We start from the raw sequence: 16,725 nt of genomic DNA on the forward strand, positions 1-16,725 counted from the left end.
AGTGATCTATGCCAGTAGTTCATCTCTTCAGGAGACTTTAGTGATCTGTGTCAATGCTGTATATCTTAGTTCATTTCAGGTTTAGTAATCTCTTCAGGAGGCTTTAGTGATCTGTCTATAGTACCCTATCTCGTAGTCCTCTTCAGGAGGCTTTAGTGATCTGTCAATAGTACCGTATCTCTTTGTCCATTTCAGGAAATTTTAATGTCAGTTTTGACATTAATGATCAGAGACCAACACTTCTGTTTACTGACAACAAAGATGATCCTGGTGGCGAAAGTGGGGGTCATGGTTGCAAAGATGCCTTCCACATATACCTTATATCGAGTAAGTGGGGCTATCGCATCTTTTCAATCTATGATCTTAGTTTTTTATTACTGCCAGCAGTTGATAGAAAAGAACTTGGTATTGCTTTTGTTGCTGTCATTATTTATTCTGCTTTTGTCACTGTGGCTAGTGTAAAGCATCAGCATTTAAATTTATAAACTAGCACATTTTACTTAGTATGTGAAAGTATTCCTGGTGAACTGTTAGGGCTAAAAGTATTCTGTTCACTAGCTTTTATTTATGAATGGTGGCTAAGGAAGGACAGGTGACTCTTTCAGGCTACTCGTCCCATTTGACACCTGGCATTTTAAGCAGATTCATGTGTGTTGTAGGGTGAGTAAATATAATGCAGGACATGTCAAAGTTCCAAAATTGCTAACCCTGCAGGACAAGTAAATTTTTTTAACCCTGCCTATAACATTTATGATTACTGTTGAATGAATGTATGCATTTTAAACCTAGATGACAGTGCAGTGGTGAAGTCAGATAAATGTGGCACAAAATGTGGGGCATTGTTTGATCTACAATTACCAGCAGGAGGCAGCATTGAAGTATATTGGGTACTGAGTCCAGAGTTTTCACAGATGAACCTGGACCTTCAGACAGCAAAGAGAATTTTTGATGAAAGGCTGGAGGAGGCTAATGATTTTTATGATAAGGTATTGCCATGGCAACACATGTTATCTGGAGTAAATGAAGTCTAAATGTAAAATGTACTTAATTAAATTATTACCCCAAAAAATCTACTTACAAAAGATGCAGAGCATTCATGTCTTCAACAGGTGTTAAAAACTGTATGCTAAATTGATGGGTTCATTCTAGTGTTTTTGTTTTAGTATTTATTATTTCTTCTGTATTTCCAGATAGTAACTTGTATTTTTCATCTATCCTGTATTGCATAGGTGAAACATAGGCATCAGTTTTCTCACGTACCTGCCATAACAAGACATGTTGCGCTATAAACATGATTTTTGCTTCCCCCCAACACATTTGTTCCAAAAAACACAATTTTCACTCATTTTAGGGAAAATAAAACAGATTGCAAGACATTTCTTTACCACCACTATATATGTCCATAGCATGTCGTCAATATAAACTGTAAACAGTCCTGTTCAAACCCAATGTAAAGCTATCCTCAGGACAGTTTATACAATTTACAGCTGATGATCACCAAGACAATTAAAATTCAACAAGATATTGGGGATGGTATGAACAACAATACCATTCTTTCTGTAATTAGTGCAGAGATGAACACACATGAAGCTTGCATTGCCTTCAATGCTTTCACCCCTACTGAACTGTTGAGAGCAGCCAAAACTGCATGATAGTACAAAAATATTCCTGTCAAATTGATTTAAAGACAAAACTTGGTATAATTTGTATTTATTTAATGTCTGTGTAGTTGTGTTTATGAGAGTATGGGCATGTTTGTTTATATGTATAGTAATAATATTGGACATTACTCTGTCTAAAAGGGGCCCGAGTGGTCTAAAGCGCTCTCCGTTATGGATCACTACCATCTCACCTCAGTCTGCGTGGGTTTGAGTCTCAGATTTGACCAATGTGGGTATGTGAGAAAGCTTGCCAGTAGCTTCTTTAGGGTCGGTGGTTCTTCCCGGGGGTTTTCCCAGGTTCTTCCTCCGCCATTAATACTGGCCACCATGTATAGCCTATCGTATGCTGAAAAATGGCGTAAAAACACTACAACAACAACTACAACAACTCTGTATAACAACTGTTTTTGGTGCGTTAGTGTAGTAATGGCTTCAAAGAAAACAGATGAGATTTTCTTTTTTATAATTTTAGAATTTCCAGGACACAATTTTATAGGCTTCTATGAAAGGATATTTTATGTTTAATTGGATGAGAAGTTGTTTTGGGGTCATGCACACTTACCCCCACTGCTTGTGACCTAAAAATGCACTCATAAAACTTGATGTGTGTATTTTGAATGTTCTGTTATCTGCATACCCAAACCTTGACATTATTTACAACATAACACTTGCACCATTGCATGGAGCATAACTCATAACTATAAAACAGCATCTGTAGGACCGCATATAGTTATTGCTGTTACATACGGCATACCAAATTCAAGGGGAAATGTATTGTCATAAAAAAAATCTCTATAGTTATCCAGACAGAACTAAGAATTTATTGTGATTTTCTAAATATACAGTGTATCTGCAGTTGTCTCATCAAGTAGGATTAATGTAGCCTTGAGATACTATGTTGGAACTGTTCATTTTGATAGATTACTTGTATTTCCAGTTGTTTCCCATTGGTTGGAATAATGAGCAAAGAAATCTTGCCAGACAGGCTTATGCTGGTCTGCTGTGGAGTAAACAGTTCTACAGCTTTGATGTCAAAATGTGGAGGAATAAAAAGACACTTCCAGAGAGGAAGAAGTTGTCTGTAGATTCTGAAATCTCTGGTCAAAGATCAGCTTTGAAAAGTGGTATGTGTGTTTACTGACTTTGACTTTACATTGTTTTTACATCTTGGCACTGTTGAAAACTTAGATTTTGATGTAGTTTGGGCTTTTGTGTTTTAGGAGGTGGAGAACCCAAAGGAAACTAAATGTGTGACCTTTGTTGAATACCAATATACCTATACACTTCCTAAAACCTGGAATTGAAGCCAGAGCCTCAGAGGTCTATAGTGGGTGGCTAAGAGTTTTTTTTTTATGTCATCAGTTTTGAGTCCTGCATGAGCAGTTTTTAGTTTTGAAATCATGATCACTGAAAATTGGTTCAGTGAAATGCACTTGTTACTTACATTTTCATTGTTATACCCACATTAGAAGTACAGTGGTGACATCTTAATTTACTCCTACTTGTAAATTCAGCGATACCTGCATTCATTCTTACCTCCATTGAGCCATCCAGTCTGGGATAGTTTGTTTGCATTAAGTTTTAGATACCTGTCTGTGAGCTTACTATATGGCTTGTTTTTCCATCAGCTTCAATTCCCATAGCAAATATTGATGTAAACACAACAGACATCACTTTGCAATTCCCATAGCAAATATTGATGTAAACACAACGGACATCGCTTTGCAATTCCCATAGCAAATATTGATGTAAACACAATGGACATCACTTTGCAATTCCCATAGCAAATATCGATGTAAACACAATGGACATCACTTCGCAATTCCCATAGCAAATATCGATGTAAACACAACAGACAGCACATTGCAATTCCCATAGCAAATATCGATGTAAACACAACGGACAGCACATTGCAATTCCCATAGCAAATATCGATGTAAACACAACGGACAGCACATTGCAATTCCCATAGCAAATATCGATGTAAACACAATGGACATCACTTTGCAATTCCCATAGCAAATATCGATGTAAACACAATGGACATCACTTTGCAATTCCCATAGCAAATATCGATGTAAACACAACAGACATCACTTTGCAATTCCCATAGCAAATATCGATGTAAACACAATGGACATCACTTTGCAATTCCCATAGCAAATATCGATGTAAACACAACGGACATCACTTTGCAATTCCCATAGCAAATATCGATGTAAACACAACGGACAGCACATTGCAATTCCCATAGCAAATATTGATGTAAACACAACGGACATGACTTTGCAATTCCCATAGCAAATATTGATGTAAACACAACAGACATCACTTTGCAATTCCCATAGCAAATATCGATGTAAACACAATGGACATCACTTCGCAATTCCCATAGCAAAAATATCAGTGTAAACACAACAGACAGCACATTGCAATTCCCATAGCAAATATCGATGTAAACACAACGGACAGCACATTGCAATTCCCATAGCAAATATTGATGTAAACACAATGGACATCACTTTGCAATTCCCATAGCAAATATCGATGTAAACACAACGGACATCACTTTGCAATTCCCATAGCAAATATCGATGTAAACACAATGGACATCACTTTGCAATTCCCATAGCAAATATGTAAACACAACGGACAGCACATTGCAATTCCCATAGCAAATATCGATGTAAACACAACGGACAGCACATTGCAATTCCCATAGCAAATATTGATGTAAACACAACGGACATCACTTTGCAATTCCCATAGCAAATATCGATGTAAACACAATGGACATCACTTTGCAATTCCCATAGCAAATATTGATGTAAACACGATGGACAGCACTTTGCAATTCCCATATACAAATATCAATGGAAGAACAATGGACAACACACTGCATTCCCATATGCAAATGTTGATAGAAAAACAATGGACAGTATTTTTCAGTTACAATAAGCAGATGTTAAACAGCATCTTTCCATCAGTTTCTTTTCTTCAGACAATGCAGATCTGCTAGTTGTATGTACAAACTTTTTAAAAAACTGCCTGTTGAAAATCACAGAAAGCATCTTGGCCAAATTTGACAGTGCATCCTGTTGCTGAAGCTTGTCACATTTTTACAAATAAGGCAGACACACACACACACACACACACACTTTAAATATGGTGATTCTTGCATGAAATATTACTGCCATTGTTTAAATACAGAAAAATCTTGTAACATCTTCTTCAAAGATGCCAGACAGTCTGGATGGTGTGGAATTGTTTTGAATCATATTGACAAAATTTATATAAAAAACTACATTTTATGGTCATTGGTAGGGAGAAAAGTAATTTAGCAGCAGTATAATAAATAGTTAGTTTAAGAAATCCATAGTTTCCAAATGTGAAAAAATGGTATGTAGGTAACTAGAAACCAATCAGCTAGATAGTATTCAGGTGAAAAGTGATGACAAATGAAGAGTAAATAAAGACACATATAATGCATGAGGAAAACTGCTGTTTATGGTTTTTGTTTAGGATGAAGAAATTCAAGGTTCTTGAATGGATACATCATGTATTCTTATGGAACCTTAACTGTTACTTTATGCTCACAGAAAGATGCAGTATGATTATATAGATGTTTGTTACTTGTAACAAATATGTTATCATTTATAGACTTGCCTCCTAGATTTTGAACAGTTGATGATGGTAGGCTTTCTCATCAGCATGCTCATGGGTTGGCTTCATGGTTTCTTCACTATCATTTCCAGATTTGACAAGAGAACTTTTCAAGCACAATTTGACAAAAGAACATTTCAAATATGATTTGACCAAACATTTCAAGGTCAGTTTGACAAAACATTTCAAACACGAACTGCCATAGATCAACTTGATATTAAGCTTTTAAAATTGATGCAGTTGATGCCAGTCTGTTTCAGATATGGCTGACATCTGTAACAAAAAAAAGAAAACTCTTTGAAACCACTTCCTAGCAAATTAGAGATGAAGAAATTTTAACCATAATTAATCCTGGCACCAAGTCCTTTCAGACTGACAATATAATACCAACCTGCCATCAGTTATGGTTGATATTGTTAACCCAGGTTGATATTGCTAACCCAGGTTGATATTGCTAACCCAGGCTGATATTGCTAACCCAGGCTGATATTGCTAACCCAGGCTGATATTGCTAACCAAGGTTGATATTGCTAACCCAGGTTGATATTGCTAACCCAGGCTGATATTGCTAACCCAGGTTGATATTGCTAACACAGGCTGATATTGCTAACCCAGGTTACTTGCCAAGTTGCATTCAGCTTCTAGGCAAATGCCAGTCAGGTGAGGTCTCGTGGATACACTCGAGCCTCTTGTTATCTGATTCCATGGACCTGATCAAAAAATTGTTTCAGAGTCAGACATGAAGTAAGATATCTCTACCATCAGACTTTTACATTTAACTAATATCCTCCTTGAATGGTATATTTCATCATGTTAACAAATATTTCTTGGATTACGTGCTGATAAATTTTGTTAAATCTTTACATTTGGTGGATAATGATATAATACATGGCTTGCAGTGAGACTGTTATTTAATAATGTTATTGTGTAATATTACCTGTGAAACTATAGATGGATGTTATCATACTAATCAATTTTAATGTTATGTGATAAATTATATTTCTGAATTAAGAGGAGGCTGGATGTAGTCAACAGTCAGCACATGTGGATCCTGTGGTTTCTTCCGTGAATCCTGCCTATATTCCCTTGGAGAAAAAGATGCTGGTTGAAAATTATGAGAAAGACGAGGAAGCTGGATGTAGCCAACAGTCAGCACATGTGGATCCTGTGGTTTCTTCTGTGAATCCTGCCTATATTCCCTTGGAGAAAAAGATGCTGGTTGAAAAGGATGAGAGAAACAAGGACTGGAAACATATTCAAAACCATGATATTATACTGATGCCAGACAAGTGGGAATTTCCATGGGTAGGTACCTCAAAACTAAATTATACCAGAAGAATGGTAATTTCCCTGGATAGGTGCCTCAAAACTAAATTCCATCAGATGAGTTGAAATTTTCCTAGATAGGTGCCTCAGAATTGAATTCCATCAGATGCGTGGGAGTTTCCCTGACGAGGTGCCAGAAAACTAAAATCCACATAATTATTCAGTAGAAAGTTTTCTTTGGTTTTATTATATCAGGATCAACTGGCAATTAATTTTGGGGAGAGGTAGAGTGGAGCACTTATTTTCAACACATAATAGCACTGTTGTACCTGAAATTGCAGACTTTGTATCTGTCTCAAAGCTGGTTGTGTTAGATTATAATGAGCCAGTAGAATATAAAGGATCTTGTAGATTCACTTGAGGACCAGTGAATACATTGTATATTTTAGTTTGTGTGTGTTTTAACATTTGTGTATGTAACATTCAGTATGCCACATACTTGGCATTCAGTATGCACACATACAAGGCATTCAACATGCACACATACAAGGCATTCAGCATGCACACATACAAGGCATTCAGCATGCACACATACAAGGCATTCAACATGCACACATACAAGGCATTCAACATGCACACATACAAGGCATTCAGTATGCACACATACAAGGCATTCAACATGCACACATACAAGGCATTCAACATGCACACATACAAGGCATTCACCATGCACACATACAAGGCATTCAACATGCACACATACAAGGCATTCAACATGCACAAATACAAGCCATTCAATATGCACACACAAGTCATTCAACATGCACACATACAAGGCATTCAGCATGCACACATAAAAGTCATTCAGCTTGCACACATACAAGGCATTCAACATGCACACATACAAGGCATTCAGCATGCACACATAAAAGTCATTCAGCATGCACACATACAAGGACAAGGCATTCAACATGCACACATAAAAGGCATTCAACATGCACACATACAAGGCATTAAGCATGCACACATACAAGGACAAGGCATTCATCATGCACACATACAAGGACAAGGCATTCAACATGCACACATACAAGGCATTCAACATGCACACATACAAGGCATTCAACATGCACACATAAAAGGCATTCAACATGCACACATAAAAGGCATTCAACATGCACACATACAAGGCATTCAACATGCACACATACAAGGACAAGGCATTCAACATGCACACATACAAGGACAAGGCATTCAACATGCACACATACAAGGACAAGGCATTCAACATGCACACATACAAGGCATTCAGCATGCACACATACAAGGACAAGGCATTCAACATGCACACATACAAGGACAAGGTATTCAACATGCACACATACAAGGACAAGGCATTCAACATGCACACATACAAGGACAAGGCATTCAACATGCACACATACAAGGACAAGGCATTCGACATGCACACATACAAGGCATTCAGCATGCACACATACAAGGCATTCAGCATGCACACATACAAGGCATTCAACATGCACACATACAAGGCATTCAACATGCACACATAAAAGGCATTCAACATGCACACATACAAGGACAAGGCATTCAACATGCACACATACAAGGACAAGGCATTCAACATGCACACATACAAGGCATTCAGCATGCACACATACAAGGACAAGGCATTCAACATGCACACATACAAGGCATTCAGCATGCACACATACAAGGACAAGGCATTCAGCATGCACACATACAAGGACAAGGCATTCAACATGCACACACACAAGGCATTCAGCATGCACACATACAAGGACAAGGCATTCAACATGCACACATACAAGGCATTCAGCATGCACACATACAAGGACAAGGCATTCAGCATGCACACATACAAGGACAAGGCATTCAACATGCACACATACAAGGACAAGGCATTCAGCATGCACACATACAAGACATCCAAAATGCTACAAAACAAAGCATTCAGCATACACACATACAAGACATTCAGCATGCACACATACAAGGCATTCAACATGCACACATACAAGGCAAACATCAACACATACAAGCCATTCAACATGCACACTGTTATGTATATTTAATTTAATTATTTGTTTGTTAGTTATTTAATTTTTTTAATTCTATTTCATGCTATTGTAATGTAACTTTGTTTACTGGATTTGATATTGTCTAGAACAGAGTTCAGTTCTGATTGTTTTTTTAATATATTTTTGACAAATAATGGAGACTTTGTATCTAATGCTGACATAGTTCCTGATCTTGTTTCAAAATCAGTGGCAGTTTTGGTAAACAACTTTTTATATATATTTTGTTATATTCTTTCACAGAGTAAGAATTGTTAAGTTTAGCAAAGGTTATACCTGGACTAAGTGATAATTTTCATGAACAAACTTTCATTTCTTCTGGAGGGGCTCCGAGTGGTCAAGTGGTCTAAAGTGCTGTCAGTTATGGATCCATGCCATCTCACCTCTGTGTGGGTTCGAGTCTAGGATTCAGCTAATGTGGGTATGTGAGAAAGCTTGCCAGTAGCTTCTCATGGGTTGGTGGTTCTTCCTGGGGTTTTCCCGGGTTCTTCCTCCACCATTAATACTGGCCGCCATGCATAGCCTATTATGTGCTGCAAAATGGCATTAAACCTCACAACAATCAATCACTTCATTTCTTCTGGAAGGTTGATCTCTTGACCCCTGTCCGGGATTCTGTTTTGCGTCTTAAGTTAGCTTTCATTCAGGACATTTTATTACAAGGATTTTTTGTTGTATTGTTGGATTATTTTTAGATTTGATTCATAAAACCATAAGTCCTTTTTTTCTCATTTTTCACTTGATATTCTAAGGAAATAAATTATTTGTTAAATTTTACAAAGCTTGTTGTCGTCACTTTTTTCCTGTTACCTTTTGTCAGAGCCTAGACACGTTACACACATGTACAATGCATTCAGCAAGCACACATACAAGGCATTCAACACGCCCACATACAAGGCATTCAACATGCACACATGCAAGACATTCAACATGCACACACAAGGCAATCATGCACACATTCAAGGCATTTAACATGCCCACATGCACACATAATATAAACATGCAGACATACAAGGTATTCATCATGCCACATAAAAGACATTCAATATGCCACATACAAGACATTCAACACACAAAGCAATCATGCACACATACAAGGCATTCAACATGTCCACACATCCAAGACATTCAACACACAAGGCAATCATGCACACATACAAGGCATTCAACACACCCACATACAAGGCATTCAACGTGTACACATCCAAGACATTCAACACAAGGCAATCATGCACACATACAAGGCATTCAACATGTCCACACATACAAGGCATTCAACATGTCCACACATACAAGGCATTCAACATGTCCACACATACAAGGCATTCAGCGTGTGCACACATAAATGGCATTCAGAATGTATACACATACATGGCATGCAACATGTGCACACATACAAGGCATTCATAAATCATGAAAATAATAGAGAATGTTGATCTTTTGTTTTCAACTGAGGAATTTTTTGAGGAAATGGATTGCTTCCTTTTGCACCAACTTAATTACTAGCCCAACATAACTCTTTACCTCCAAGTGCCTATCACTGTACTGCACGTCAGTTTACATTTCTCTTTACTTGTACAGTGTGCTATAAATAGATCAGCTTACCATCAGTGTACAGTATCTCATTATGGCTAGGAGAAAATGCATCTCAATATATGCATATTTAAAGCTATCAAATTCATTTTTAGTAATGATTTTGTTCTTTTAACTAAAAATACAAAATGAAAAGCCCTAACATTATTGCTTGTACATCAAGCAGTGAATTTCCAGTTAGTGTGCTATAATTAGATTCTACTCGGTGTTGAACTTCGAGATCAGTGATCATTGCCATTGCCTTATCAGCTGTTTGGGCTTGTTGGATCATTGCCATTGCCTAATCAGCTGCTTGGGCTTGTTCTAGGGGTGCAAGGCTGTGAGTCAAAAGTCATCTTGATCTCAAAACTTGGGGTCAGACTGAGCAAAAAACAAACTTTGGTTCAAAACTGAGGGTAAAATAACAAATTTGGGGGTCTCTGACACACAAATGAGGGTAAAGGGAAACACTACTTGTTGGATCACTGCCATTGCCTGCCTTATCAGCTGTTTGGGCTTGTTGGATCACTGCCATTGCCTCGTCAGCTGTTTGGGCTTGTTTTATCATTGCTATTGCCTCATCAGCTGTTTGGGCTTGTTGTATCATTGCCATTGCCTCATCAGCTGTTTGGGCTTGTTGGATCATTGCCATTGCCTCATCGGCTGTTTCAGCTTGTTGGATCACTGCCATTGCCTCATCAGCTATTTTGGTCTTGTTGGATCATTCATATTGCCTTAGCTGTTTGGGCTTGTTGGATCATTGCCATTGCCTTATCAGCTTTTTGGGCTTGTTGGATCACTGCCATTGCCTTATCAGCTTTTTGGGCTTGTTGGATCACTGCCATTGCCTCATCTGCTGTTTGGGCTTGTTGGATCACTGCCATTGCCTCATCAGCTGTTTGGGCTTGTTGGATCATTGCCATTGCCTCATCTGCTGTTTGGGCTTGTTGGATCACTGCCATTGCCTCATCAGCTGTTTGGGCTTGTTGGATCATTGCCATTGCCTCATCAGCTGTTTGGGCTTGTTGGATCATTGTCATTGTTATGTAAACTAAATGGACTTTATTGGACCAATGTCATTGTTATGTAAATTAATTGGACTTTATTGGACCAAGGTCATTGCTATGTAAACTAAATGGACTTTATTGGACCAATGTCATTGTTATGTAAATAAATTGGACTTTATTGGACCAGTGTCTTTGTTATGTAAACTAAATGGACTTTATTGGACCAATGTCATTGCTATGTAAATTAATTGGACTTTATTGGACCAATGTCATTGCTATGTAAACTAATTGGACTTTATTGGACCAATGTCATTGCTATGTAAATTAATTGGACTTTATTGGACCAATGTCATTGCTATGTAAACTTGGGCTTGTTTGATAACTATTAAGAATATTGGTAAATGAATATAGTTTTGGGTGTCCAGTAGTCAAAGTAGGACATTGACCCTGACAGTTATGATGGGAGAGGGGCGGGATATGTCTCCCACCCACCCCACATTGTACATTGTAGGACTATGGGTCAAGTTGTTAAAATCTTAGTTTTTGAACCCCCTTCCTCCTAGTGTTTATATCCTTTTAATTTCATTTGTAACCAGATGCAGTGAATGTGCCGTTGCACAATGTTCTTGGTAGATTGTTAGTTTCCCATCTTTGAAGGGGTCTACATAAGAGATCTACTTTTTTTATAGGGGTCTACATGAGAGATCTACTGCTCCGGTGGCCTAGTGATTAGAGCGTCCGCCTCAGTTGAGGGAGGTTGTTAGTTCGGTCTCCAGCCGAGTCATACCAAAGACTTACATAAATGGTACTACCAGCTGCCTCGCTTGGCGCTCAGCTTTAGAGGTTAGTGTTAGGACTGGTCTGCCTGTTGTCAGGATAATGTAACCAGGTGGGACATCATGCTACATGTCTGCAGCATGATGCCCCAATGCTAGACATCACTAATAAACTGCCACACTGCAGACATCTTAGTGATATGACTGAAAAATTGTTAAAGAGTTTTTAAAAAGTCCAAATCACACACACACACACACATAAGAGATCTTGAGGGGCCAAGTGGTCTAAAGCGCTCACCGTTATGGATCACTGCCATCTCACCTGTCTGCGTCGGTTCGAGTCTCGGATTCGGCTAATGTGGTTATGTGAGAAAGCTTGCCAGTAGCTTCTCATGGGTCAGTGGTTCTTTCCGGGGGTTTTCCGGGTTCTTCCTCCACCATTAATACTGGCCACCATGTATAGCCTATCTTCTGCTGGAAAATGGCATTAAGCCCTACACCAACTACAACAACATAAGAGATCTTGCTATTTTGAAGGGGTGTACATAAAAGATCTTACTCTTTGTGAGATTTAATTCATTTTTGTTTATGTTTGCCCTTCCTCTTTGTGAGATTTAATTCAGTTTAGTTTGTGATCATCTTGCTGTTCAAATGGCAAGTGACTCAAATTTAGTTAGTTCATTTGAAATGCTTGATAATTCAGCTTGTGAAATATTGTATACTTCATAAGGAAAATTAGATATTGTTGGGTAAGGGTGTGATATGTATATGATATGGCAAATATGGGGAAAAGTTTAAGAATTCAGCCATTTCAGACAACAGTTGCCTGCAGATGATAGGATGCACAACAGACCTAAACCACATGTAACAGTGTTTCCAGGTTGGGATGAAAAAAGAGAACGATTTATTTTCAGAAAAATCTGTTTCAGTGTGTATATTAGCTACTTTGCACATAATGACTGTATTAATAGATGTTGATATAAAGTTGTTCTCCATACAATTTATACATAAAATAAATCCAGTTCAACCTGATCACATGGTTATGTTCAGACCAATCAAAATTTTCATTACATTTATAAACTAATGCAATTATTTTGATTTTTTTTGGTATGCTGTATTTATAGGACAGTCTGGTTTAATTAATGGACTTCAATATAAACACTAGATTAATGAAACTGAGAAATGGATGATGACTGAGTAAATCATTCTTATGGCATCATATCAGCATGTAAACATATAATACACTAAGTTGTTTTTATATTTATTTAAAAATAGATGTCTCATAAACTGTAACAAAATGCTTATAAACTGTATGACATCATAAAATATATAACATGTTACAAGGTTGTTCATTTTGTTTTATAAGGTACTTTTTTATACTTAATAGGATAGATCATCAATTTATTAGATATAAAGTTTATAAGATATCATATACTTTATAAGATACCATATACTTTATAAGATACCATATACTTTATAAGATAACACACACTTTATAAGATATCATGTACTTCATAAGATATACACTTTATAAGATATCATTTGCTTTATAAGATGTACATTTTATAGTATATCTTACACTTTGAAACATATCCTAAACTTTATAAGATATAAACTTTATAAAATTTTAAACTTTATAAGATATCATAAACTTTATAAGTTATATACTTTATAAGATATCATGGACTTTATAAGATAACATATACTTTATAAGATATCATATACATTTAAAGATACGATATACTGTGCAAGATATAAACTTTACAAGATATCATATACTTTATATATAAACTTTATTACAAATTTAATTAAGATATGAAGTTTATATTTTGTATAGATATCTTATGAAAAGTACAAGAAGTCTGCAAAAACGAACAAGATATCTAAAACAATTTTCAATATGCTTGAGATCTTGTAAACAATGAGATATAAATAAACTATGAGAAATAATGTAAACAATATGAGATATAATGTAAACAATATGAGACATCTTTTATACCATATGATACATCTTATTAACTTTACAAGTTTATAACATACCATAAAGTTTGTAAGATATCTTTTGAATTTTATAAAATAGCTTGTAAAATAAATATCTTGAAAACAGATTTAATTTAGATATTTTATAAAGTATATAAGATATCTGTAAGTATGTAAGATATAAGTTTGAGATATTTTATAACGCTTATAAAATATCTTGTATAGTTTATGAGATATATATATTTTGGAATAAACAGTAACTTGGATTTACAGGTGTCACATAAATTAAACTAGACTATTGTTCTGCAGTCTCTATTATTGTTTTCCTATTTCAGTATGCTATATGGGATCTGGCATTCCATATGATACCACTGTGTAGAGTGGACCCTGATCTAACCAAACAGCAGCTGCTTCTAATGCTCTCTGATACTTATATGCACCCTTCTGGACAGGTAAAGGCATCACTTCACTAATTAAGTTCCTTCTGGGCAGGTAAAGGCATCACTTCACTAATTAAGTTTGATACATAGATATATCCTTCTGGACAGGTAAAGGCATCACTTCACTAATTAAGTCCCTTCTGGGCAGAAAAAAGGCAGACATACTTGTACCCTTCTAGACAGGTAAAGGCAGACATACTTGTACCCTTCTAGACAGTTAAAGGCAGACATACTTGTACCCTTCTGGACAGTTAAAGGCAGACATACTTGTATCCTTCTGGACAGTTAAAGGCAGACATACTTGATCCCTTCTGGACAGGTAAAGGCATCAGTTCCTTATATATTTCCATAATTTGTTGACATTTTGGATGATATCCAGTGCATTAGTTCAGATGGACTATGACTATCTTACTGTGGTTCAAGTCCTACTTGGTCAACAGGACACAAACTGTGTCTGCAAAGGAAATACACTCCAGCCCATTTAATCTAGGTTGTGGTGTTCCACAGGGGTCTGTTCTTGTAGAGGTGCATTTCTGATGTGAAATCATGGATGACATGTAACAAAGCTGCAGATGAATGATGATAAAACTGAGGCCATTCTGATCACAACACAAAAATTTTCTCAGTCATATCCTTTACCTCAAACAATAAATGTCAGCAACACCAACATTAAATTCACAGTCATTACGAAACCTAGGTGTTACTCTGGACAGTACTCCCACATTGCACCAATATGTCATGAACATATGCAAGGCTGCATATCTTGAGCTGAGACGCATCAGCTCAATTCTCAAATATCTTTCAGTTGATGCCACTGAAACTTGTGTTCATTTGTACTTTCAAGAGTGGACTATTGTAACTCATTTCTGTCTGGTTCATCTCAATTTCTACTCCAGAAACTTCAAAAAGTTCAAAGCCCAGCTGCTCAGATCATACTTAGAGTACCACGATCAGAGCTCACCTCCCCGCTGCTCTGTACCCTACACTGGCTATCCAGTCGATCCAGAATCAAACACAAATTTGTTCTGTTATACGTTTCACTGATGGACTCCATACCTATCTGACCTCACCCATGTGAACACACCAGCAAGATACTTAACACTCCTCTTCTGATAATCATATACTCATTATTCCCACCATGAAAACAAATTCATATGGATAACATTCATTTTCATACCAGGGCCCTGTAATGTGGAATGAATTGCCAACTGAACTTAGACACAATGACAGTGATCCCATTCTTAAAATTCACTTATTTCAACTGCAAGAATTTAAAGACCTAATAAAGTGTTCTACCTTAAATATTTTCAGCATGTTTTTTATGTTTTCTAATTTCATGGTGTTAGTTTTTTTGTAATCATATGCTTTTTTATACTTATAGGTGTTGTCTAATGTTGTAAAGCACTTAGAGCTTCTAAATTTTAGGTGCTATACAAAGTCCTCATTATTATTATTATTATTATTTCATTATAAAAACTGTCTGCATTTTCCAAAGTTAAAAAAAACAACAACAAAGAAGATAATAAGCATGATTTGGCAACAGTATTATCATTATTTATCATAGTGACTTTACAATGACTTTGAGATATACTTCCATGATGCTTTTGTTTTCTGTTGTTTGAAAGGGCCATTATATTTCATGTTGATGAAGTTCAAAATATCTCTTTCTTACACACGTACTGCATTTAGCTTCCAGGGTGTGAGTTTAATTTTGCTGATACTAACCCCCCTCTGATACCCTGGGCATGTCTTGATGTGTACAAGCGAACTGGCAGCTCTGACACAAAGTTCTTGAAAACTTGTTTCCACCGACTGAACTTCAATTTCTCTTGGTAAGATGAAAATAATGTATATCTTTCTTCCACTCGTCATTCTGGTTTTTAGTATATTATTTTTCGATGATCTTTGCTATTGACAAAATTGTTCTTAAATGAAAACTTTGCTTTTTCAGATAGAAAAGTTGATGTGAGTAGGTAAAGATGTTCATTTTTACAATCAATGATGAATTGATAAAGGCGAACATTTTGTAATGGGCTGTTTTTCTTTTTTAAAAATTTATATCTTCATGCTGGTCATGCCACACAAAAAATATTGGTGAAGCTCAGATGCATCCCAAATGGAATGGCACTTTTTGTCAGACTAAGTCATTGTGATCTATATTTCAGATTATATTGTCTTCACGTAGCTTAGCATTAAAGTTTTTAAATGCTTTGCTGGCAAGGACTTGTGGATCCAATGGCAGT

General features: G+C 36.5%; 1 protein-coding gene across 1 annotated transcript in view; it reads left to right on the forward strand.

Annotated features, from left to right (window-relative positions):
* Positions 1-16,725, forward strand: part of LOC149775674 (uncharacterized) — an 81,270-nt gene that overhangs the window by 25,335 nt on the left and 39,210 nt on the right. Inside the window, exons 7-12 of the mRNA XM_089943509.1 lie at positions 196-327; positions 790-986; positions 2,599-2,785; positions 6,337-6,629; positions 14,378-14,494; positions 16,172-16,314. Coding sequence (XP_089799635.1) covers positions 196-327; positions 790-986; positions 2,599-2,785; positions 6,337-6,629; positions 14,378-14,494; positions 16,172-16,314 — 1,069 coding nt within the window. The remainder of the gene's footprint in view (positions 1-195; positions 328-789; positions 987-2,598; positions 2,786-6,336; positions 6,630-14,377; positions 14,495-16,171; positions 16,315-16,725) is intronic.

The sequence above is a fragment of the Sinohyriopsis cumingii genome, chromosome 19 (assembly GCF_028554795.1).
Source record: "Sinohyriopsis cumingii isolate HCF-2022 chromosome 19, ASM2855479v2, whole genome shotgun sequence".
NCBI lineage: Eukaryota > Metazoa > Mollusca > Bivalvia > Unionida > Unionidae > Sinohyriopsis > Sinohyriopsis cumingii.